Source organism: Drosophila rhopaloa, unplaced genomic scaffold (genome assembly GCF_018152115.1).
Source record: "Drosophila rhopaloa isolate 14029-0021.01 unplaced genomic scaffold, ASM1815211v1 contig_163, whole genome shotgun sequence".
Classification (NCBI taxonomy): Eukaryota; Metazoa; Arthropoda; class Insecta; order Diptera; family Drosophilidae; genus Drosophila; species Drosophila rhopaloa.
Window position 1 is genome coordinate 4,335,800 of NW_025335043.1, and position 24,387 is coordinate 4,360,186.

The window sequence follows — 24,387 nt, forward strand, 5'->3', positions numbered from 1 at the left end:
TATTTTCCAGAATTATTCATGTGATGCATTCTTAATACTCATAAAAAATCCCAACTTCGTAACTTTAAAAACACCAAAGTTATGGCATTTCCAATCGTTCAGTTATATGGCATCTATAGGATATAGTCGGCCGATCCTTATGAAATTTGGTATTATAAGTGGTTATAAGTGGTATCGGCCCCATTTGCTCCGTAATATTGATTGGGATTAACTCTGTTCCCGGAACTCGCTACAAAACCCATCGGGAGGATTACTAAAGGTTCCACAATAACGCTAGTCCCACCCATACCACCTCCCATGGGAATTCCCGGACCGGTACAGAATTAATATTTTTAAAACCGTATTTTAGCCAGCTAATGTGAGGTAAATTAAATAGTTATTGGCCGATGAGGGATTGGCTGATCTAGCTAGAGGATATCCATATTGACCGTATGCAAACCCTGGCCACCAAAGTACCTTCCTACATAAAAACATGCAGATATTGTAGTGATCGGGTCGACAAAGCAGAAATGTTTTAGCATATTAAAAAATGTCAAATAAGCGAGGAAAGAAAATAAAGATTTAGGTGTAAAATATGCAAAAAAGTGAAATAACATTTATTGATATATTAAGCGGAAAAAAAGTCAATTTAAGAATTTTTATTTTCTTTGTATATGTGTAATATTAAATTGCGAATATGTTTTTAATAAAACAATTTCTTGAAACTGTAGTACACTGTGTTGTGTTTCGTAATGTGTTCACTTTCCAATCAAAGCATCTAGGAGAAATTCCGATTTCGGTTACGGTTACGGTTTTGGTTTGAGTTGGGTTACAAGTCTATATGGCCATTACTTTTGTAATGTCTAGCCAGATCCTCTCCCTTGCTTTCGAAATTACATGTCCATTTATTGGCTTCTCTTCTACACTGATACTTAAATGAACGGGCAAGAGCATTTCCCGTTAGTTGACATTTCTCTTCACTTGGCACGAAATTATTGTTGAGTTGATTTTTTTCATGTATCAAATACACTGTGTAATAACTTGGATCGAGTGGGGCATTTGGATTGCGAACCCTAAAACGTCTGACTTGACCACAGACGCTCATGGCAATAACTTCCCTTTCCATTTGTGCCGTTTGCGAATCAGAGGCGATATTATTATCGTTAAAATAAGCAACGTGTTTCTGAACAAAAGAGTCATGCGGACAGTCTCCGATTTGTCCATACTGTTTTATCCTTCTTGGAGTTCCTTGATAGTTATTTTGTTTACAATCGTATTGAATAGTAAGTTGTAAGTTTCCTCTCGGGTTTAAATTCAAATAATTATATTGTTCTTCCACAAGTTTAAATCTGCATGTTTTTTCAAAATCACACGCCATCTTTGGCGCATACCACGCTTTTTCGTTCGTCATGCCGTTATTATAATATAAAATACCCTTTCTAACCACGATATGATACCCATCTCGACACTGTAATGTTGTCTCTGATGGGTAATTTTTTTTTGACGGGAAGTTAAGATTTACTAAGTTGATCGCATATGTCTATAAGTAAAAAAAATATGAAAAATTATAACAATAAAATATGAGAAAAAAATATGAAAAAGGGAGCTTTGCACTTGAACAGCTTATAAACTGTACATCACAAAGTTACTAAATAAAATTTACAATGATAAACTTAATTATTCGCACAGCAAGTATGTTGAACTTTAACTTTATTTTTCTTGGTCTTAAATGCTGATATTTAAATGAAAGAAAATATTTTTTGACAGAATTATTAATTTTTTTTAAGGTCATGTGACTTTATTAATTTATCTTTTATAAATAATTTATTAAAAATATAAAACCAAACAGTGTACCGAATTTCCTTGTTTTAATTAACTATTTTGTTAAAACTTTATCGATTTGGCCACTTTTTTTTATTTATCCCATTTGCCTCTATATTAAATATGGTACACTGATTTTTATAGCATTTTAGTTTTTTATCTTTAATACATTATTTATAAAAGATAAATTAATGCAGTCACTTGAATTTAAGAGAAAATGTATAATTCTATCTAAAAATAATTAGTTTCATTTAAATATCAGCATATTAGAAAAAGAAAAATAACCTTCATATTCAACAAACAACTTTTTACTGTATAAAAAAATAGGGACGTAATTTCAACTTACTACATTTATCAATGATGACAACACAAGGATTGTGCACAAAACTATTAAAGTAATTCCCTTCATCTTAGCTGTAGCGACGAAGAATAATAACTAATTTATGTTTGCTCTCAACAAGGCTTTTTATATGAAATTCATCGTCGAAATATGAAGCATGGCAGCGATAATGTTATCAAGCTGTACAAAATTGGAAATTTTGGATGATCTAATTAACATTTGATTTGTGTGATCTCATTAGTTGGAATCTCATGATAATAATTTCTAAGAATTTGAGCTGGACGCAGTACTACATCTGTATTCGAAGCTATGTTACTAGCCGGACTTGGATTTTTGACCTGTGGTGATGGAATTTGACTTTGATGTTTTAAAAGACAACTAATTGTGTGCCTTATCAAGTTGCCTGAAAAGTTGTATTTTAATACACTGATGACTCAGTTTAATTTATTTACTGGCAAAGTCTTACGATTTTTTAATCTGACATCTTATCAAATAAGACTCAATGTTACTTCGAAAAATGTCTTTTCCCTCTATTTTACAAAAAATTCGTAGAGCTATGTTAAATAAATTGAACACCGCATTTTCGAGCTGTATATAATATAAAATCAAGCAGATGCGATTTTCTTTGTTTTTGAATGGGGTTTCCAAAAATATTTGTTTTTAGTAAGACAAAATTGGAGAGAAACCACATTTGGAATGTAGGGGGCTTCGATTGACGAAAGATTGTGCTTATTTCGTAAGTACCTATTGTGACAGATTGTACTTATTTTGCCAAATTATCTAATTTCCTCAAACTTTACATAAAATGTATAGAACTCCGAACCATCCTAAGTTCTCCAGCTTAGTGAAAGTGAAATCAACTCTCAAATCTCTTCGAAATAATGATTGTAATTACCTATCTCATTGCTTCCACTCACCTCGCTCAAATGTAACACCATCGATTTGCAGTTTGACCCACATCTGGAAACGATAACCGTCACGTGCCCGAATCTCCCTCAGAATCACTATCGCCCGTTTGTTGATTTTTGATTTAAACTCTTAGCAAGAATTATCCGGTGATAATATTATTGTAGCTGTTGTATAATTATATATTTATTTTATTAGTGCATAAGTGCTTCCGAATTCTTTGTAGAGAACTCAGTAGATGATTTCAGGTCAAGGTTGCTTTAAGTTCTTTGTTTGTCACCTTTCTTTGCGAGGTGTAAATACAAAGTAATTTGTTTTGAGGCTAAGATCATAATCTACAATTGTCAATTATCACAGAATTGATCTTTTGTTGCATTAGCTATTCCGAACAAAAAATACATCACAAAAACAAATGAAAAAATACCCCTTTGCTATCACTTCACGTTTCATTAAGCTAATTTTATTAAACTAATTAAAACGATAGTTTTAGTGGCCATTTTATTTCAATTTCGGAATATAAAAATGCTTTTCCCATTTGACTTGTAATCGTTGTAGTTGTTTTTGTTGCCCGTATTATTATTGTAATTATTGTAGTTGTTATAATCGTAGTTGGGTCGCGCAGTGGTGTACGTATTGTATGGGTAATAGTTGTTATAAGTGGTATCAGCCCCATTTGCTCCTTAATATTGATTGGGATTAAATCCATTCCTGGATCCAGCTACAAAACCCATCGGGAGGATTACTAAAGGTTTCACAATAACGCTAGTCCCACCCATACCACCTCCCATGGGAATGGGCTGCAAACCCTGGCCACATAAAAACATGCAGATATTGTAGGGATCAGGTCGACAAAGCAGAAATTGTAACGAACCGCTACACTTATTAATACAAATCAGGCTAGATGTTGTCTCGGGATACCAGCGCACGCGAAAAAATATATCCGGCTCTGGCTCTTCGGCTATGGGTGTGATGGTCTTGCTGATACCTCGGAATGCCTTCCCTAATAATAACTAGATACTCGTGTGCATCACCAAACGGAAACCGGGTTAGAGAAACACACACATTAAATCATCACTTTATATTCCCTACTTTTCCATTTCGGCTGACTTCTCCTTTTCGCCTCCCTGGATGTTGTGGAGGTCCTGGTCTTGCCCACCCTACCAATGGTCGCTCATATCCTCAGCGCTTAACAGCCTGAGCGACCCCTTCAACAAGTGCTACTCTACATTACAAGACAACGCTAGCTGCGGCCACTTTTCAACTTAGCAAAACATTATAAAATTTTATTAACAGCTAGATATATAAACCATTTCTTAAATTAAACCGTAAAAAGACATGCATAAAATAAATAAATAAATATAAACAATAAATATATATATATATATATATGTTGATATAGGACAAATAATGGGTGTGTAAGGCAATTTAAAAAAAACTTGTTGGTTGATGCCAACATGGTTAACTGAAGCATGGGGATTATATCATTCGAGAAAAAAATCTTCATATTTTATTTAATTTGTTTCTAAATCAATTTTGACTTTAACTTTATTTTCACCATTGGAACGGAAGGATGCATCACGATATTCATAACCAACTTTTAGTTCAATCTGAATTCAATCTTATTTACTTTACTTTTTGTTTTGAGTGTAGCAATTTTTTTCTTAGCATTATAGATTTTAAGTTTTTTCTTTTGACTTTTCTTATGAGATTCTGTATACAGATTTTCTTTTTAAAAACTCACCACACACTCCACCGACGAAAGCGCTTTCCTCGTTGACGATGGCTAAATAAGGTTGAATAAAGGAAATACACTCACAGAGACATATATTGTTTTTTTTTTTAAATCAGAAATTAAAAACGCTGAATGTACAGCCCGTGAACACCTTCTGATGGCTTTAGCACTACCTTGGGATATGAACAGGAATTAATCCCCAAACCACACGTTCACCGAACAAAATAAAATCAAAAATTTTTCTCTCCTTTTGACGAACGAACACTTATTACATAACTTAAACCGAATTTTAAACCTAAACTACCCGCTTCTCCGTGACGAGTACTCCGATAAACCTTCAGACCGGGATTTGACCGAAACGGCGGTGATTTTCTTGGCCTAAATATGGTCTTTCTAACTCCCCGAGAATTACTTTTAAAAGCGCAGATCGTAGCCGCGACGTCGCATGCGCACCCCGAGCAAAGAGAAACTGATAATTTCGGTTCGATCGAACCTGAGTTTGGTTCGCCTCGATTAACTATCTCACTTTTCTGGCTCATGAAATTTGGTGCTGACACACCGGATAACGAGGATGATTAAAGATGGAAATATAAATAAACACTTAGTAGCGCCCTTCCTTGTGCGCTGTTGTTCCGAGTTTAATATCTGGCGTGGAGGTTGCTCGCTCGTTATGTGGACTGCGCGGGCGCCCGTTCGTCTCGATCGAACTCGCCTTTATTTTACTTTGCGGCCTTCGAACATCATCCAACGGTGGCCTATAAAACCCCCAAAAATAATCATACATCTGCCTATAAACTCACTTGTTTTTCTTCTCACCCTTTTTATTCGGCTCAAAGCCAAATTGTTTTATTCCTTCCCTTCGGCACTAAAGTGAGATCACTCACGTGTACTTTCGAATTTTAATTTAGTCACTGCGAATTCTCGACTTCACTCTGCTGCTGCCAAACGGAAAAGAACGAACACGCCGCCGGAAAAGTGGCGGTAACCCCAGGTCGAATTCAGGGTGAAAGCGGAGACAGTTGACACTTGCCACTGTTGCTCTCTCGCGGCTATCCTACCGATATCTACTAGTCTTATCAACTCTAGTGGCAACGCAATACCTTCTCTCCAACATCCAACAGATGGCGCTAGAAAAGTATCTTTTTTCCGAGCAAGCGCTACAAAATGTCTTAGCATCTTAAAACATGTCAAATAAACGAGGAAAGAAAAGAAAGATTTAGGTGTAAAATATGCAAAATAAGTGAATGTTAAACATTTATTGGTATATTAAGCGGAAAAAATGTCAATTTAAGAATTTTTATTTTCTTTGTATATGTGTAATATTGAATTGCGAATATATTTTAATAAGACAATTTCTTGAAACTGTAGTTCACTGTGTTGTGTTTCGTAATGTGTTCACTTTCCAATCAAAGCATCTAGGAGAAATTCCGGTTTTGGTTACGGTTACGGTTTTGGCTTAATAAATGGCCATTATTTTTGATATGTCTAGCCACATCCATTCCCTTGCCTTTGAAATCACATGTCCATTTATTGGCGCCTCTTGAACACTGATACTTAAATGAACGGGCAAGAGCATTTCCCGTTAGTTTACAGTCATTATTTCCACTTGGCTCGAAATTTTTGGTGAGTTGGTGTTTATCATGTATCAAAAACACTGTGGATTCATTTGGATCGATTGGGGTATTTGGATTAGCTTCCCTAAAACGTCTGACTTGAGCACAGACGCTCATGGCAATCACTTCCCTTTCCTTTTTTGCCGTTTCCGAATTAGAGACAATATCATCATTCCAAATATAACCAACGTGTTTCTGAACAAAAGAGTCGTGCGGACACTTTCCGATTTGTCCATACTGTGATATCCTTCTTGGATTTCCTTTAAAGTTTTTGGGTTTACAATCGTATTGAATTTGAAGTTCTAAGTTTTCTCCCTCCTTTAATTCCAAATATTTATATTGTTCTTCTACAAGCTCAAACGTGCATGTTTCTTCAAAATCACACGCCATCTTTGGCGGATACCACGCTTTTTCGTTCTTCTTGCCGTTATTATAAAATAAAATACCCTTTCTAACCACGATATAATTCCCGCTATCACACCGTAATGTTGTTTTTGATGGGAATCCTGCCCTTTCCGGAAAGTTAAGACTCACTTTCATGCTATATCCGAATGTCTATACAGGAAAAAAGATACAAAAATTTTTACAATAAAATATAAAAACATATGAAAACTAGAGAGCTTTGCACTTGAACAGCTTATAAACTGTACATCACAAAAATACTAGATAAATTTTACAATGATAAACTTAATTATTCGCACAGCAAACATGTTGAACTTTAACTTTATTTTTCTTGTTCTTATATGCTGATATTTAAAAGAAACAAAATATTTTTGATAGAAATATTGTGGAGTGCACCGAGTTTCCCTGTCAAAAATTATTGCACACTTCGGTTTTTATCCCATTATATAGAGGCATATTATATATGGTATATTGATTTTTATAGCTTTTTAGTTTTTCATTTTTAATAAATTATTTATAAAAGATAAATTAAGGCAGTCACTTGCATTTAAGAGAAAACGTATAATTCTATCTAAAAATAATTAGTTTCATTTGAATATCAGCATATTAGAAAAAGAAAAATAACCTTAAAGTTCAACAAAAAACTTTTTGCGGTATAAAAAAATAGGGACGTAATTTCAACTTACTACATTTATCAATGATGACAACACAAGGATTGAGCACAAAACTATTAAAGTAATTCCCTTCATCTTAGCTGTAGCGACGAAGAATAATAACTAATTTATGTTTGCTCTTAACAAGGCTTTTTATATGAAATTCATCGTCGAAATATGAAGCATGGCAGCGATAATGTTATCAAGCTGTACAAAATTGGAAATTTTGGATGATCTAATTAACATTTGATTTGTGTGATCTCATTAGTTGGAATCTCTTGATAATAATTTCTAAGAATTTGAGCTGGACGCAGTACTACATCTGTATTCGAAGCTATGTTACTAGCCGGATTTGGATTTTTGACCTATAGTGATGGAATTTGACTTTGATGTTTTAAAAGACAACTAATTGTGTGCCTTATCAAGTTGCCTGAAAAGTTGTATTTGAATACACTGATGACTCAGTTTAATTAATTTACTGGCAAAGTCTTACGACTTTTTAATCTGACATCTTATCAAATGAGACTCAATGTTACTTCGAAAAACATCGTTTCCCTCTATTTTACAAAAAAATAGAATCACCACAAGCGATCCAAAAAAATATTTAAAACAAGAAAGGAAAGCTAACTTCGGGCGGAGCCGAAGTTGATATACCCTTGCAGAATATTATGTACATTATATTCTCCAAAATTATTCACAAGATGCATTCTTAATACTCATAAAAAATCCCAACTTCCTAACTTTAAAAACACCAAAGTTATGGCATTTCCAATCGTTCAGTTATATGGCAGCTATAGGATATAGTCGGCCGATCCTTATGAAATTTAATAGGTCGGATTGATTGGCCAAAAATAAAACTCATAGAAAATCCCAGCTTCCTAACTTTACAAACACCAAAGTTATGGCATTTCCGATCAATCAGTTATAGGGCAGCTATAGGATATAGTCGGCCGATCCTTATGAAATTTGGTAGGTCGAATTGATTGGCCAAATATAACACCCATATAAAATCCCAACTTCCTAACTTTACAAACACCAAAGTTATGGCATTTCCGATCAATCAGTTATATGGCAGCTATAGGATATAGTCGGCCGATCCCGGCCGTTCCGACTTATATACTGCGTGCAAAGGAAAGAAGGGTGTGTGCAAAGTTTCAATTCGATAGCTTTAAAACTGAGAGACTAGTTTACGTAGAAACAGACAGACGGACAGACAGACGGACAGACGGACAGACAGACGGACAGACGGACAGACAGACGGACAGACGGACAGACGGACATGGCTATATCAACTCAGGAGGTGATGCTGATCAAGAATATATATACTTTATAGGGTCGGAGATGTCTCCTTCACTGCGTTGCACACTTTTGACCAAAATTATAATACCCTCTGCAAGGGTATAAAAACGGTTTTTGCAGTGTAAATCACTGAAATAAAATTCTTGTGATTATGTTTATTTGGAGTTCAGTGTGTGTGTGTGTAAGAGCTCTGTGTTTTTTGTTGTCGTAGAGCTATGATAAATAAATTGAGCACCGCATTTTCGAGCTGTATATAAAATCAAGCCGATGCGATTTGCTTCGTTTTTGAATGGGGTTTCCAAAAAAATATGTTTTTAGTAAGACAAAATTTGAGAGAAACCACATTTGGAATGTAGGGGGCTTCGATTGACGAAAGATTGCGCTTATTTTGTAAGTACCTATTGTGACAAATTGTACTTCTTCTGCCAAATTATCTATTTTCCTCAAACTTTACATAAAATGTATAGAACTCCGAACGCTCCTAAGTTCTCCAGCTTAGTGAAAGTGAAATCAACTCTCAAATCTCTTCGAAATAATGATTGTTATTACCTAGCTCTTTGCTTCCACTCACCTCGCTCAAATGTAACCCCATCGATTGGCAGTTTGACCCACATCTGGAAGCGATAACCGTCACGTGCCCGAATCTCCCTCAGAATCACTATCGCCTGTTTGTTGATTTTTGATTTAAACTCTTAGCAAGAATAATACGGTGATAATTCGTAATTGCGTCTTCACAGTGAACGGTCGTGTTTTTGTTTTGCGCTCCGAATTTTCATTTTTACACCCTTGCAGAGGGTATTATAATTTTGGTCAAAAGTGTGCAACGCAGTGAAGGAGACATCTCCGACCCTATAAAGTATATATATTCTTGATCAGGATCACCTCCTGAGTTGATATAGCCATGTCCGTCTGTCCGTCCGTCTGTCTGTTTCTACGCAAACTAGTCTCTCAGTTTTAAAGCTATCGAATTGAAACTTTGCACACACCCTTCTTTCCTTTGCACGCAGTATATAAGTCGGAACGGGCGGGATCGGCCGACTATATCCTATAGCTGCCATATAACTGATTGATCGGAAATGCCATAACTTTGATGTTTGTAAAGTTAGGAAGCTGGGATTTTCTATGGGTTTTATATTTGGCCAATCAATCTGACTAATTTGGAGAACATTGTGTACATAATATTCTGCAAGAGTATATAAACTTCGGCTTCGTCCGAAGTTAGCTTTCCTTTCTTGTTTTACTTTATTTATAAACAATCTCCCTCTAGTCTTGACAAAGTCGCGTGTCCTTATGTACGCAGATGACGTTAAGTTATGCCTGCAATATAACGAATTGCTAGCAATTCAGTCTTACAATCTGACCTAAATGCTTTTCAAACATGGTGTTGTGAAAATCTTTTGGATTTAAATAGCGCTAAGTGCAAAGTAATGACATTTTTTCGGGTGAACCCACAATATGCAACGTATACGCTGGGTTGTTGCGCGTTGTCTAGAATTACGCATGTTGATGACCTTGGCGTCCTTCTTGACCCAAAACTTAAGTTTTGTGAGCATATTACTTCTATGGTTAATAAAGCCAGGGGAGTACTTGGATTTATTAAAAGGTGGTCAAAGAAATTCGATGATCCTTATGTTACAAAGACTCTGTTCATTTCACTAGTCCGTCCAATCCTGGTGTACTGTTCAGCAGCTTGGAGTCCTCAGTATGGTGTACATATAGACCGGATAGAGTCTGTGCAAAAGAACGTTTTATTATTTGCTCTACGGGGCCTTAACTGGAATGCAAGCCTTATTTCATCATCCTCCTAATTAATCTACCATCCTTACTAAACCGTAGAACGATGATTGGCACAATTTTTATCTATAAACTTATTCACGGCGATGTGGAGAGTCCCGAGTTACTGGGTCGCATAAGCTTCTCCGTGAACTATGTTCCTCTTTTTTTAAATATTTGTAGATCTAACTTTGATATGCATGAACCGTTTAGAGTACTGTGTAACGACTATAATAGACTATACCATATTATTTCTACTACCGACTCTTTGCCAAGCCTAAAAGCATTAATTTTATCTTACTTAGCACAAAATTAGTATTAGTATTAGTCTCGTACGTATTTCTAATCCTTGTCCTTTTTAACTTCTCGCGATCTCGTTTTTTCGAGTGCATCAACGTCCGAATAAAAAATATTACTGTGGCTGCTGTATAAATATATTATTCTGTTATTTGTGTACAAGTGCTTCCGAATTCTTTGTGGAGAAATTAGTACATAATTTCATGTCAAGGTTGTTCTTTGTTTTTTTTTCTTTCTTTGCGAGCTATAAATACAAAGTAATTTGTTTTGAGGCTAAGATCATAATCAACAATTGTTAATAATCACAGAATAGATATTTTGTTGCATTAGCTGTCCCGAACAAACAAATTATCGCAAAACAATTGAAAAATACCCCTTAGCCAGCACTTCACGTTTCATTAAGCTAATTATATTAAAATACTTAAAACAATAGTTTTACTGGCCAGTTTATTTTAATTTCGGAATATAAAAATGGTTTAACCTTTTGAGTTGTAATCGTTGTAGTTGTTATTGTTGCCAGTATTATTGTAATTATTGTTGTTGTTATAATCTTAGTTACGTATACGTATTGTATGGGTTATAGTTGTTATAAATGGTATAAGCCCCATTTGCCCCTTTATATTGATTGGGATTAACTCCATTCCCGGATCTCGCTACAAAACCCATCGGGAGGATTACTAAAGGTTCCACAATAACGCTAGTCCCACCCATACCACCTCCTCCCATGGGAATTCCCGGACCGGTACAGAATTAATATTTTTAAAACCGTATTTTAGCCAGCTAATGTGAGGTAAATTAAATAGGGTCGATAAGGGATTGGCTGATCTAGCTAGAGGATATCCATATTGACCGTATGGGCTGCAAACCCTGGCCACCAAAGTACCTTCCTACATAAAAACATGCAGATATTGTAGGGATCGGGTCGACAAAGCAGAAATGTCTTAGCATCTTAAAACATGTCAAATAAGCAAGGAAAGAAAATAAAGATTTAGGTGTAAAATATGCAAAAAAGTGATTGCAAAACATTTATTGATATATTAAGCGGAAAAAAAGTCAATTTAATTTTTATTTTCTTTGTATATGTGTACTATTGAATTGCGAATGTGTTTTAAAAAAAAAAATTCCTTGAAACTGTAGTGCACTGTGTTGTGTGTTCACTTTCCAATCAAGGCATCTGGAAATTCCGGTTTCAGTTACGGTTACGGTTTTGGTTGGAGCCTTGGTTACTAGCCGAAATGGCTATTATCTTTGTCATGTTTTGCCACATCCTTTCCCTTGCCATTCAAAGTACATGTCCATTTATAGGCGTCTCTCGCGCAATCATATCTATATGAACGGGCAAGAGCATTTCCCGTTAGTTGACATTTGTTGTTTTCACGTGGACTCAGCTCGAAATTCCTGTTGAGTGGATTTTTTTCATGTATCAAAAACACTGTGCCAAGATATGGATCGATTGGTGCTCTTGGATTGCGTTCCCTAAAACGTCTGACTTGAGCACAGACGCTCATGGCAATCAATTCTCTTTCCGTTTTTGCCGTTTGCGAGTTAGAGACGAGATTATTATCGTTAAAATAAGCAACGTGTTTCTGAACAAAAGAGTCGTGCGGACACTCTCCGGTTCTTCCATAGTTTGTTATCCTTCTTGGATCTCCTTGAAAGTCATCTTGTTTACAATCGTATTGAATAGTAAGTTGTAAGTTTCCTGCCGGGACTGGATTCAAATAATTATATTGTTCTCGTACAAGATTAAAGTTGCATGTTTGTTCCAAATCACACGCCATCTTTGGCGGATACGATGCTTTTTCGATCTTCTTGCCATTATCATAAAACAAAATACCCTTTCTAACCACAATATGATACCCAGGTCTACACTTCAATGTTCCCTGTGATGGGTAATCGCGCATTGCCGGAAAGTAAACATTCACATTGTCGGCGATCGCATATGTCTATACAAAAAAAAAATGAAAAATTAGTAAAATAAAATATAAAAAAAATATGAAAACTAGAGAGTTTTGCACTTGAACAGCTTATAAACTGTACATCACAAAAAAACTAGAAACAAGAAAGGAAAGCAAACTTTGGGCGGAGCCGAAGTTGATATACCCTTGCAGAATACTCTGTAAATTATATTCTCCAAAATTATTCATATGATGCATTCTTAATACTCATAAAAAATCCCAACTTCCTAACTTTAAAAACACCAAAGTTATAGCATTTCCAATCGTTCAGTTATATGGCAGCTACAAGATATAGTCGGCCGATCCTTATGAACTTTGGTAGGTCGGATTGATTGGCCAAAAATAAAACCCATAGAAAATCCCAACTTCCTAACTTAACAAACACCAAAGTTATGGCATTTCAGATTAATCAGTTATATGAAATTTGTAGGTCGGATTGATTGACCAAATATAAAACCGATAGAAAATTCCAACTTCCTAACTTTACAAACACCAAAGTTATGGCATTTCCGATCAATCAGTTATATGGCAGCTATAGGATATAGTCGGCCGATCCCGGCCGTTCCGACATATATACTGCGTGCAAAGTTTCAACTCGATAGCTTTAAAACTGAGAGACTAGTTTGCGTAGAAACAGACAGACGGACAGACAGATCATGACAGATATGAATAATTTTGGAGAATATAATTTACAGAGTATTCTGCAAGGGTATATCAACTTTGGCTCCGCCCGAAGTTAGCTTTCCTTTCTTGTTCATTTTCTAATATGCTGATATTTAAACAAAACAAAATATTTTTAGATATTATCATTAATTATTCTGTTATATACAAGTGACTTCATAAATGTATCTTTTGTAAATAATTTATTTAAAACAATGGACCAAATTTCCCTGAACAAAATTATTGGCACAGTTCAATTTTAATTAACTATTTTGTTAAAACTTTAGCAATTTGTCCACTTTGTTTTCATATAAATATTAGAATATTAGAAAAAGAAAAATAACCTTAACATTCAACAAACAACTTTTTGCTGTATAAAAAAATTCAACTTACTACATTTATCAACACAAGGATTGAGCACAAAACTATTAAAGTATTTCCTTTCATCTTAGCTGTGGCGGCGAAGAATAAAAACTAATTTATGCTTGCTCAAAGCAAGTCTTTTTATATGAAATTCATCGTCAAAATATGCAGCATGGCAGCGATAATGTTATCAAGGTGTACAATTGAGGCCGCAAATGGGAAATTTTGGATGATCTTATAACATTGATAATAATGATTGATAATTTCTACGTGTATGCATTGTATTGGAAGCTTTGTTGCTAGCCGGATTTGGATTTTGAAGCTGTTGTGATGGAATTTGTAAATGGGCATTTCCACGATTTCTCGTTTGAAAAATATTACTCGAACGGTTCTTGCAAGTATTTTTTCACATTTTTGTTTATTGCTTAAAAACATCCGCTAAAATTGGTGATAATGAACATGCGCTAAAATCGGCTTTTTGTTGTTAAATACTCAAAAACAACATGCACTGAGATCAGTTTTCTTCTTATCACTCAATGCTCAATTAACCTAAAACAACATCCGCTAAATTTAATAGTCGTATGGTTTTCCCGTCAATAAATAATATTTTTTCGTCAGTGTAAATACAACGTTTAGGACAGCTGATTATTTCCTTTATCAATTTGCTGAACGAGAAAACGAAAAAAATAAAAATAAAACCATAATATATGAATGTTTCTTTATAAATGTTTGCTTTACATTGAGTATCCAAATTACAACCAACAATTGACTCAGCCTGAAGCATGTTATAAATAACACCAATGCCTTTTCCTTATAATTTAAAAAAATTAGAATCTCCACAAACAATGAAAAAAATGTAGATAAACGGTTTTTCCAGTGTAAATCACTGAAATTAAATTCTTTACACTTCATCTTTTTATCATTTTTGTTTGGAGTTTAGTGTGTATGTGTGTAAGAGCTCTGTGTATTTTGTTGTCGTAGAGCTATGATCTTTAAATACATAAATTGAACTAAAAAAGTCAAGCAGATACGATTTGCATTGTTTTTGAATGGGGTTTTCAAAATTCAAAACTTACTCATCATTTACAAAAAAGTTGGAGAGAAACGACATTGGAAATGTAGGAGGCTTCGATTGACGAAAGATTGCGCTTATTTTGTAAGTACCTATTGTGACAGATTGTACTTATTTTGCCAAATTATCTAATTTCCTCAAACTTTACATAAAATGTATAGAACTCCGAACCATCCTAAGTTCTCCAGCTTAGTGAAAGTGAAATCAACTCTCAAATCTTTTCGAAATAATGATTGTTATTACCTAGCTCTTTGCTTCCACTCACCTCGCTCAAATGTAACCCCATCGATTTGCAGTTTGACCCACATCTGGAGTGGCGATCACTTCAGGGGCTCGAATCTCTCTCAAAATCACTATTGCCCGTTTGTTGATTTTGATTTAAACTCTTAGCAAGAATTATCCGGTGATAATATTATTGTAGATGTTGTATAATTATATATTTATTTTATTAGTGCATAAGTGCTTCCGAATTCTTTGTGGAGAAATCAGTAGATGATTTCAGGTCAAGGTTGCTTTAAGTTCTTTGTTTGTCACCTTTCTTTGCGAGGTATAAATACAAAGTAATTTGTTTTGAGGCTAAGATTTACAATTGTCAATTATCACAGAATTGATCTTTTGTTGCATTAGCTATTCCAAATAAAAAATACATCGCAAAAACAAATGAAAAAATACCCCTTTGCTAGCACTTCACGTTTCATTAAGCTAATTATATTAAACTAATTAAAACGATAGTTTTAGTGGCCATTTTATTTCAATTTCGGAATATAAAAATGCTTTAACCGTTTGAGTTGTAATCGTTGTAATTGTTATTGTTGCCAGTATTATTATTGTAATTATTGTTGTTGTTATAATCGTAGTTGGGTCGCGCAGTGGTGTACGTATTGTATGGGTTATAGTTGTTATAAGTAGGATAAGCCCCATTTGCCCCGTAATATTGATTGGGATTAACTCCATTCCCGGATCCCGCTCCAAAACCCATCGGGAGGATTACTAAAGGTTCCACAATAACGCTAGTCCCACCCATACCACCTCCTCCCATGGGCATTCCCGGACCAGTCTGGGTCATCATTGGCATCATGGGCATGGGACCTTGGACAGGTCTTCCCATCGGCATTTGTTGCCCCATATACGGTGGATAAGAAGGGAGTCCAGGATATTGTGCATTCATGGGAACAGAAGCCGGAATGGGCATTGGTCCTGGCATTGGCATCGGTCCGGGCATTGGAGGCATGGGAATCTGTCGCACCGAACGATTGTGATATTGTGGAAGTGTTGTCTCAGAATCCTTTTCGAAATCTGGATTCATTTGTCTCAGAAAAACTGGGAAATTAACGAAACAAAAATCAGATAACATTTATTTTGGTTAATTTAATATTAATATATTATTTCGGAAAAGTGTTCATTGCATTGTAATAACAGATAAATTCTCAAGAGGATCCTCCCGAAAAGGGTAAATCAATATTGTAGTAATAAAAATTATAGCTGGGCAGATAGGGACTGTATAATGATGTGGGAGGGGGATTCCCAGTAGAACGATCATTATAGTTCATATAAGATGGATATGACATCCCTACTGAGAAGTAGAGTTGAGGATTGGTTTGCTTGGGTTGTCCTTGCATGGCATATTGTGGGTTGGCTTGATATTGGATTGCGTATTGTGGATTTGGCTGGGGCTGAATCACATATTGTGGGGCAGCTTGACGCGGCTGTTGCATTGGAATCGGACGTGGAAACGGTGTTGGTGGGTACCCAGGTGGCCTTTGACCTGGCATTCCCAAAGGCTGATAAGGCAGTTGTGGCGTTCGCCGAAAGCGGTACAGAGCTGGTGATCAAAAAGACAAACAATTTCCCAAAAAATTAAAAATGTCGAACATATTCGGATCAGTAAAAAACATTTACTTTGAAATTAATTGTCAATTGTTTTCTATAAATTTAAATGCATATATTTGTAGGAGACTAAAATCTTATAAAGTGAAGTAAGAGTAAACTTAGGAGATACTAAATTTAGTACAGAATTAATATTTTTTAATTTATATTTTAGCCAGCTAATGTGAGGTAAATTAAATAGTTATTGGTCGATGAGGGAGTGGCTGATCTAGCTAGAGGATATCCATATTGACCGTATGGACTTGAACGCACCCTGGGAATGCAATTGTAGTAGCAAGGTGGAGTGGGAGGAACTAATTGTGGCACATTGGCCGATCGTGCCTGCGGATAGGAAGGTAATCCCGGTGCAGAATTTTGAGTATAACCCGGATAATTGCAGGAATACGGATAAAGGGGACTGATGGCACAGGGTGAACTTTGACCCCGACTTGGCCAAGAATTCGGCTGTTGTGCCGGTTGTTGAGATCCATCCTGAACTATAACCAATACATTGGCCTGCCGTTGCCCTGCATGCGTCCCGAATTTATCTGGATTGCTGAAGTCGGTCAGCAGCTCAAAGTCAGTGTCCCTATGGGTCCGATTGCGATTCGTGCTGGTGCTTGGTATAATGATGTTACTACGGGTGTTGGCGATGGTCGGTGTGGTGTCGATGGAGAAATCGCTGGCCAGCTGATCTGAAACGGATCAGTTAAAAGAGCCAGATTTCGGTGTGAATGAACGGTGAAATCAGGTGGAAATATAATCTGTCACGAACCTGTTTGACATTCCGGATAAGTTCCACATTGTTCACCCTCACGTTGATCTAGATTGTCGCAGGGAAGTCTGGATATTATGCACTTTTGTCCCGATTGACAAGCTATATTCTCACAATTTAGGCCAAATTCTATAGAGGTAGTGATTTTGTTAAGAAAATATCCTTCAATTTGACACACTAACTTACTCCTATATCCCTGAGCAACGACTGATGTGGCTAGTATTAGATATATCCCGAAAATTCGCTCCATTTTTCAGCACGTTTATTGAATATTGTGAAATCAACTAAAGTTTAAACGAAAAAAACTCCCAAATTTATACCATTCCTAAAGTCATGCTTGAAAAGCTTTTATAATTGTTATTTGCCAAATAAAATCACCAAAATATAAACATTAATATGCTAGCTCTTTCTCACTTTAATAAAATACCATTAAATATGGCTAATTAAAAGTTATGGCTTATTTGTCACAGTTATTTAGAATACAATAAATTAATGAAATTAAATTTTACATTATTTGGAACAAATACTGGCTAACAGAGTAAAACTACGCCATTAAACGGTCTTTGAACTAAACGAAGTTCAAGTCATAAATAAACGAGTATTTATTTCTAGCCTTGATAGTTGATATTACTGATTATTTTAAGCTAAGGCAGATAGTCATCAACCCATTTTTAATCTGCAAGAATCGACGGTTCTCAAGCGATTACTCAACAAATATAAATCAAGAAATGCGTGTTGAGTTCTATCTCTTTATTTTTGTGCCTTTTGTTTACTCCCTGAAAAGTCCATTATAATCATTAACCATGCAGGCGTACACTTCATACGATTGCGGTGCGATAAGATAAACAAAAGAAACCACACAAGTAATACAATGTGACGGATAAGTAATGTGAAAGTCACTGCCATGGGGACTTCGATTCGCGCCAAGGGACTGCGATTTGGGCCACTGAAAACGGCATGGGAAAATCCACCGACTGTGGAAAACGTGCGGCACGTGAGCAAATAGCCCAATGGCAGGGTGAATAAATAGCTGTGTGCCGGCCATAAACGATAAGGCCAAGCATCTGATAACCGGACTTTTATCAATATGTCCAACATGCAATAAAACCCAAAAAGAACAAAAACGAAACGTGATTTCTTAGCTTTATGGCCAATAACAACTAAATTTAAACGTGCTTAAAGGCCATTTTTTTCGACCTTTCCTGACAGAAAAATAACTCTCCGATTAGGTAATATAATATTTTTTTATTGGTTTTAAATTAAGAAATTCGTTTGGTTTTACCTACAAAATCTAGTCTTGAATGCCTAGTACACCTTCAACTTGAAGGTCCTCCAATGGCAGGTCCTTAACCACAGAAATAAAGTCATCCACAGTGCAGGCATAGGAGTAGCCCTTCTTCAGATCCTCCTTAGTCCAACTGACCCAACTCAATTGGTCGCCAATATCCTTGCAGATGATGTACTCCCGTTCAATTTGCTCCAGATCGACATGTGGATTATTGACTCCAATCAGAACGATACCCTTTTTGCTTTCGCGATCAATAACCACGCGGAAGTACAATTTGGGCACTGGGATCAAACCATTATTGTTTTCATCAAAGTCCAGATAGAGCTCCTTTTCGATGCCATCCACATCGGGAAGGGTGGATACACCCCAGGTGCCCGTATAGCAATCCACTGTGATGTTTTCATCAGCCACGAACTTCCTCACACTATCCTCAACCCGTTCCCAATTGCCTCCGTTGAAGGTCTGCCACTGGGGACCCACATTCACAAAGAAGAACGAGGCCCGTTGAGGTGACCCAAAGACAAAGTCGGTTTTAGCGGAGAGATGTCCTCGAGCCAGGTACACATTTCCACTGATATTAAAGTAGGGCGAGGCATCCATGCCCAGGATCTTCGATACCGTGATATTCTGCTGGACCTGCGTATACAGCGTATTCACATCCTTGCCGCCGTAAAAGTCTCCGGGAATAAAGGTCGGTCGTGAAACAGATCGCTGATATTGGGCACTTCCCGGATGCAAAACATGATGCACATAGCGGGTGACCTCGGTCAGTTCATTGTGGCACACATCGTAGGTCTGCAGGAAGTCATCGGAGGAGGAGGAGGATGAGAGCTGGAATCCCACTTCCAGGAGATCGGTACCCCCGTTGCAAGGACGAGAGGTCCTACGAGCTGTGTAAGTTGGCCAGGACGTGCAAACAAAGTCCTGCAGCTGATACAAACTGCCCAGGGTCAGGAAACTCTGCTGTTGCCAGCAAGTGGAATTCAGGAAAGTGTAACCGGAGAATAATCCAGTGAAGGATTTGGTGCAATGGAACTCCAAGGACTCCCCATGTTTCAACTGCACATATCCTTCGTGATCCGGTTCCAAATATCTCGCTTGCCCTAGCTCACTTCTTATCACAAATAATGGAGCTGGATCCTTGAGATCTCCGTTTACTTGAAAGGTGCACAGCTCATTTTCCAAGACCTGACCACTCAAACCAAGTATTCCAGTAGTCTGTAGTTGATCCGTGGGCAGGTCCTTCACCACCTGCGTAAAACTTTCCACAGAGCAGGCATAGGAGTAACCCTTTTGCAGGTTTGTTTTGTCCCAGTCAATCCAATCCAACTGCGCACCCACATCCTCACAGATCACATAGTCCTGCAAAGTCTCCGCCAGAGTTATATGCGGATTGTTGACCACTATTAAAACAATACCCTTGCGACTTTCCACATCGATAGCTATGCGATAAAATAACTTGGGAACAGGCAGCTGTTTGGTTTCGGCATTCAGGTAGAGAGGTGTCTGAACACCTTGGGAGTTGGGTAGAGTTGAAATGTCATAGCTGCCAGCATGGACACTCACATTGAGGGCCTCATCTGCCACAAATTGCCGCAAACTGGTCTCCACGGCCAGCCAATTACCAATATTGCTGCTCCTCCACTGAGGAACTGCATTCACATAGAAGTGGGTTGCTCTCTGGGCGGAACTGTGGACAAAATCAAGACGAGCTGCCAACTGTCCTCGGGTTAAGTAGAGATCCTTTGTGCTGTCGAAATATTGACTGGCATCCAAGCCGAGAGCAGTATTAAATGCCTGCAGCTGATGCGATTGACCATACAGAACGTTGACATCTTCACCAGTGTAGAAGTCACCTCGGAGATAACCAGGTTGAGCAACTCCCCGCTGATAGGCCACATTAGCAGGCGTCAGTTCATAGCGAGCATATCTGGAGATCTGCTCCTGCTGATCATAGCAAAGTTCCACATGGGTAAGATAACCGGCGGCCACATCGAATCCAATCTGCACCTGATCCGTGCCACCCGGGCAGGTTAATCCCGTTCGCAAGGCCACATAGGTGGGCCAACTCTGGCAGACGAATTCTCGAATCTTGACCTGCTGTCCTTCAGCCTCGTACAACTGATCACCCACACAACGAGCCGTCAGTGCGGTATATTTATTGAAAGGCGATACCAGAGCTCCAGTACAATGCAGATCGATGGAGGATCCTTCTTCGACTGTGTAATTACCACTTTCATCGGGCACAAGCCAGCTGAGAGCTCCTTGTGGTGTCAGTAGTGGAGCAGGGTCCTTGAGATCACCATTTATACTAAACTTGCAGGGGCTTACGATGGGAGTGGGAGTGGTGACGGGGGGACTTGATGTCGTAGGGGACACTGAAGAAGATGAAGAGGGTTCTACAGTGGATGAGCTGGGTTCCACAGTGGTTGAACTAGGTGCCACAGTGGATGAGGTAGTAGTTGAACTTGGTTCCAAAGTGGTAGAAGAACTTGGTTCTACAGTGGATGTAACAGTAGAAGAACTTGGCTCTACAGTGGATGTAACAGTAGAGGAACTAGGCTCTACAGTGGATGTAACAGTAGAAGAACTTGGCTCTACAGTGGATGTAACAGTAGAAGAACTTGGTTCAACAGTGGGTGTGACAGTGGAAGAGCTCGGTTCTGGTGTGGTAGAGACTGTGGATGAAGGTGGTTCCGTGGTGGGTGAAGCAGTAGATGAGCTCGGTTCTTCCGTAGTAGAAGAAACTGTAGTCGAAGTCGGCTCCACAGTAGTTGTAGTCGATGTATCCGTTGTACTAGAAGGCTCAACAGTAGTCACATCATCTAGTCCAAGAACTCCACTTGTGTATAGATCTTCCAAAGGCAAGTCCTTGACCACTTCGATAAAGTCCTCCACGGTGCAAGCATACGAGTAACCTTCGTGGAGATCTTCCTTTTTCCAAGTCAGCCAGCTCAGCTGATGACCAATATCCTTGCACAGGATGTAGTCCTTCAGTATTTGCTCCAGAGTTAAATAAGGACTGTTAATGCCAATAATTACTATGCCTTCGCGACTCAGCCGATCGATGATCACGCGATAATACATCTTGGGGACGGGGATCAAACCATTGTTGTTCTCATCAAAGTCGAGGTAAAGCTCCCTTTCGACTCCATCCACATCGGGTAGTGTTGAAACACCCCAGGTTCCGGTATAACAATCAGTAGTAATATTGCGATCGGCCACAAACTTCCGAACACTTGTCTCCACTTTCTCCCAGTTGCCTCCATTGAAGGTCTGCCACTGAGGAGCCACATTGATGAACAGGAATGTGGAATGCTGGGCCGCACCAAAGATCTGATCGGTTTTGGCAATCATATGTCCTCGAGCCAGGATGCGATCATCACTATAGTTGAAATAGGGCGAGGCATCCAATCCAAGAATATTGCTGATGGTGATATTCTGCTGAACCTGGGTGTACTTGGTGTTCACATCTCTTCCTCCATAAAAGTCAAGTTCTATAAAGCTGGGTCTCGCCACTCCGTGCTGATAATCGTAGCTGGATGGGTAGAGCACATGATGAACATATCGCGTTGCTTCCGCCTCGGCGTCGTGACAAAGTTCGTAGGACTGCAGGAAACCGCCATCCTCCACTTCGAATCCCACCTGGACGAGATCTGTGCCTCCGTTACAATCCTTTCCCGTTCGAAGGGCAGTGAAGGTGGGCCAGCTGGTGCAAGAGAAGTTGGCAAACGGATAGATGAGATCATCGACCAGAAAGTATTTATTCTGCAGACACGTAGCCGTCACCTGCGACCGATTTGCAAATGGGGCCGCAAATCCCACTCCAGGGCAGAACATATCCAAAAGTTCGCCATTAACCAGACGCACTGTATCGGTGGGATCTGGTACAATAATTTCGTAGGAATTGTGTCGCGAAAACAGAGGAGCGGGGTCGTTGAGGTCACCGTTCACCTTAAATTCACAATCTCCGCGCACTATCACACCTTCATCGCCTTGGGCAAAGGATTCCGGCAGGATTCTCGGCAATCTACCGGATACTTTTCGCGCAGTGCTGGCGACCAGCAGCGCCAGGATCAAAATCGAGCAGCGATTGCTCCACATCGCGTAGTTTCAGTGCACGTAATGCCAAATTTCGGATAGGCGTAGTTCCTTCTTATATGGACAACTTATCGCTAAGATTACGTATTTTTTAAAAGCCGATTATAAATGAGGCCATAAATATCACAAAGTTAAGAACCGAACACAAGCACAATCAATGCCAAATTTACGATAAAGGCAACCACTTCTGAAAGCCACTTCAACTTCCAACCAGATCCCATCCAATATAATCTCTTTTCGTTAATTCAGACACGTAATTACGATTGTGAAAGACATGTATTTGATGAAGATACAAACAAAAGTTTTCTATTTCTATATTTAAAAATAATAGCTTATATTTTTGCCCATTGACAATTGCAGCGTAATGTTTACTCAGGAACTTTGCCATAAAATTGTTTGGCTATCATGCTATTAAAGTTGTTAATTCGGGGAAAAATAGTAAATTCTAAGCAATCTACATCCTTATCATTCGCCATTCATTAGACTATAAACCGTACGAATTACTCAGGCATAATAAGCCATAATCTATTTACCATAAAGTTAATTGCAAACAGTTTTCAATTGGATGTTGTATTTATATTATTATTGGCTCATAATTAATTTATTGAATTGGAATTAAATACCAAATCTCATAAAGGCGTTAAAAGTGATGGGACATTGAGTTTTAAGTGGGAAAACATTAAAAAGATACAAAAACTTAAAGTTTATTTGGGCACATTTTCAATTTTTCTTAGCTTAGTTTTTTAATTGATTGATAGGTAGCCCGGGTCACATATATTTCGAGTTAATTAACTTATTTAGCTAAAGCAACATTTGTTATTGAAAGTCAATATTTGTCGAAAGAGTCAGAGGCGAATGGAATAAAATGCACTCAATCAACATCAACGACAGGCCAAGACTGGCAACATTCATATTGACCAAATCAAATAAATGTTGGGTCACCGGATGGCCACTGCCGAGTGGTTAGACATACTATATCCATATATATACATGCTGACTATGGCCACTGACTAATTTGCAGCACTGTTCGTGCGTGTGAATTTCGGCAATTGAATGATGCTTCCTCTCGTCGCCGTTCCTTTGGATTTAGGATGTCTGTGCTGTGGAAACGAACAAAAAGCTGCATGTAAAACAAATCATTAGGTAATTGAATTTGGTTAGGAAAAATACAATTTATTCGCATTCGCAGCTGACAGCTGCTACGCACAGAAGGCCTGTCAATGAAATGCAATATATGTGTAGGCAAATGTCATGCGAATTGAATGGAAATGTTGCCATCAAATTATGTACAAGAGGAAAAATAAGCAAAGCAAATATGATATTAAATATTAGGCAGAGAAAAACATTGAGGGGCATTTTAGATTTTAGATTGAGTCCAAAGAGTTTAAAATTTATAATATCTGGAACACTACATTTTTTTGAAATTTGTTAAACTAATAATCTCTCCACAATTACTATATTTCTGAATTTGAGGGTTAATAAATTGTAT

General features: G+C 37.7%; 4 protein-coding genes and 1 long non-coding RNA gene across 7 annotated transcripts; all 5 read right to left on the minus strand.

Annotated features, from left to right (window-relative positions):
* Positions 1-568: 568 nt before the first annotated feature.
* On the minus strand, positions 569-2,233 carry LOC108042366. The gene is made up of 2 exons (XR_006417490.1): positions 2,147-2,233; positions 569-1,519 (listed from the first exon to the last, which is right to left on the minus strand). It is a non-coding gene; the product is annotated as an uncharacterized LOC108042366 (long non-coding RNA).
* A 3,768-nt stretch (positions 2,234-6,001) lies between these two features.
* LOC108047575 lies at positions 6,002-7,558 on the minus strand. Its single transcript, XM_017127818.2, has 2 exons — positions 7,480-7,558; positions 6,002-6,946 (listed from the first exon to the last, which is right to left on the minus strand). Exons 1-2 carry the CDS (start codon positions 7,540-7,542, stop codon positions 6,194-6,196), a joined length of 816 nt encoding a protein of 271 aa, XP_016983307.2. The 5' UTR covers positions 7,543-7,558; the 3' UTR covers positions 6,002-6,193.
* Positions 7,559-11,817: 4,259 nt separating this feature from the next.
* LOC108039415 lies at positions 11,818-13,895 on the minus strand. Its single transcript, XM_017116429.2, has 2 exons — positions 13,827-13,895; positions 11,818-12,761 (listed from the first exon to the last, which is right to left on the minus strand). Exons 1-2 carry the CDS (start codon positions 13,878-13,880, stop codon positions 12,042-12,044), a joined length of 774 nt encoding a protein of 257 aa, XP_016971918.2. The 5' UTR covers positions 13,881-13,895; the 3' UTR covers positions 11,818-12,041.
* Positions 13,896-15,643: 1,748 nt separating this feature from the next.
* LOC108039417 (meiotic activator RIM4) lies at positions 15,644-17,850 on the minus strand. 3 transcript variants are annotated; one of them, XM_044457984.1, is made up of 3 exons: positions 17,696-17,850; positions 17,510-17,638; positions 15,644-16,188 (listed from the first exon to the last, which is right to left on the minus strand). In XM_044457984.1, the coding sequence occupies exons 1-3, from the start codon at positions 17,757-17,759 to the stop codon at positions 15,644-15,646; spliced, it is 738 nt and encodes a 245-aa protein (XP_044313919.1). In that variant the 5' UTR covers positions 17,760-17,850. The 3 variants fall into 3 exon arrangements, with proteins under 3 accessions (XP_044313919.1, XP_016971920.2, XP_016971919.1); XM_017116431.2 differs by lacking the exon at positions 15,644-16,188 and adding an exon at positions 16,296-16,690; XM_017116430.2 differs by lacking the exon at positions 15,644-16,188 and adding an exon at positions 16,800-17,429.
* An 884-nt stretch (positions 17,851-18,734) lies between these two features.
* On the minus strand, positions 18,735-22,908 carry LOC108039418. The gene has a single exon (XM_017116432.2). It carries the CDS (start codon positions 22,899-22,901, stop codon positions 18,801-18,803), a length of 4,101 nt encoding a protein of 1,366 aa, XP_016971921.2. The 5' UTR covers positions 22,902-22,908; the 3' UTR covers positions 18,735-18,800.
* Between the last annotated feature and the right edge of the window lie 1,479 nt (positions 22,909-24,387).

Coding starts and splice junctions, on each gene's coding strand:
- LOC108039417 (XM_044457984.1), bottom strand. CDS start 17,759: ATGGAGCGAATTTTCGGGATATATCTAATACTAGCCACATCAGTCGTT. Junction 17,639..17,695: donor CGTTGCTCAGGGATATAGGA/GTAAGTTAGTGT, acceptor CTACCTCTATAG/AATTTGGCCTAAATTGTGAG. Junction 16,189..17,509: donor TTATCCGGAATGTCAAACAG/GTTCGTGACAGA, acceptor TTAATTTCCCAG/TTTTTCTGAGACAAATGAAT.
- LOC108039418 (XM_017116432.2), bottom strand. CDS start 22,901: ATGTGGAGCAATCGCTGCTCGATTTTGATCCTGGCGCTGCTGGTCGCC.
- LOC108047575 (XM_017127818.2), bottom strand. CDS start 7,542: ATGAAGGGAATTACTTTAATAGTTTTGTGCTCAATCCTTGTGTTGTCA. Junction 6,947..7,479: donor TGTCATCATTGATAAATGTA/GTAAGTTGAAAT, acceptor TTTCCTGTATAG/ACATTCGGATATAGCATGAA.
- LOC108039415 (XM_017116429.2), bottom strand. CDS start 13,880: ATGAAAGGAAATACTTTAATAGTTTTGTGCTCAATCCTTGTGTTGATA. Junction 12,762..13,826: donor TCCTTGTGTTGATAAATGTA/GTAAGTTGAATT, acceptor TTTTTTGTATAG/ACATATGCGATCGCCGACAA.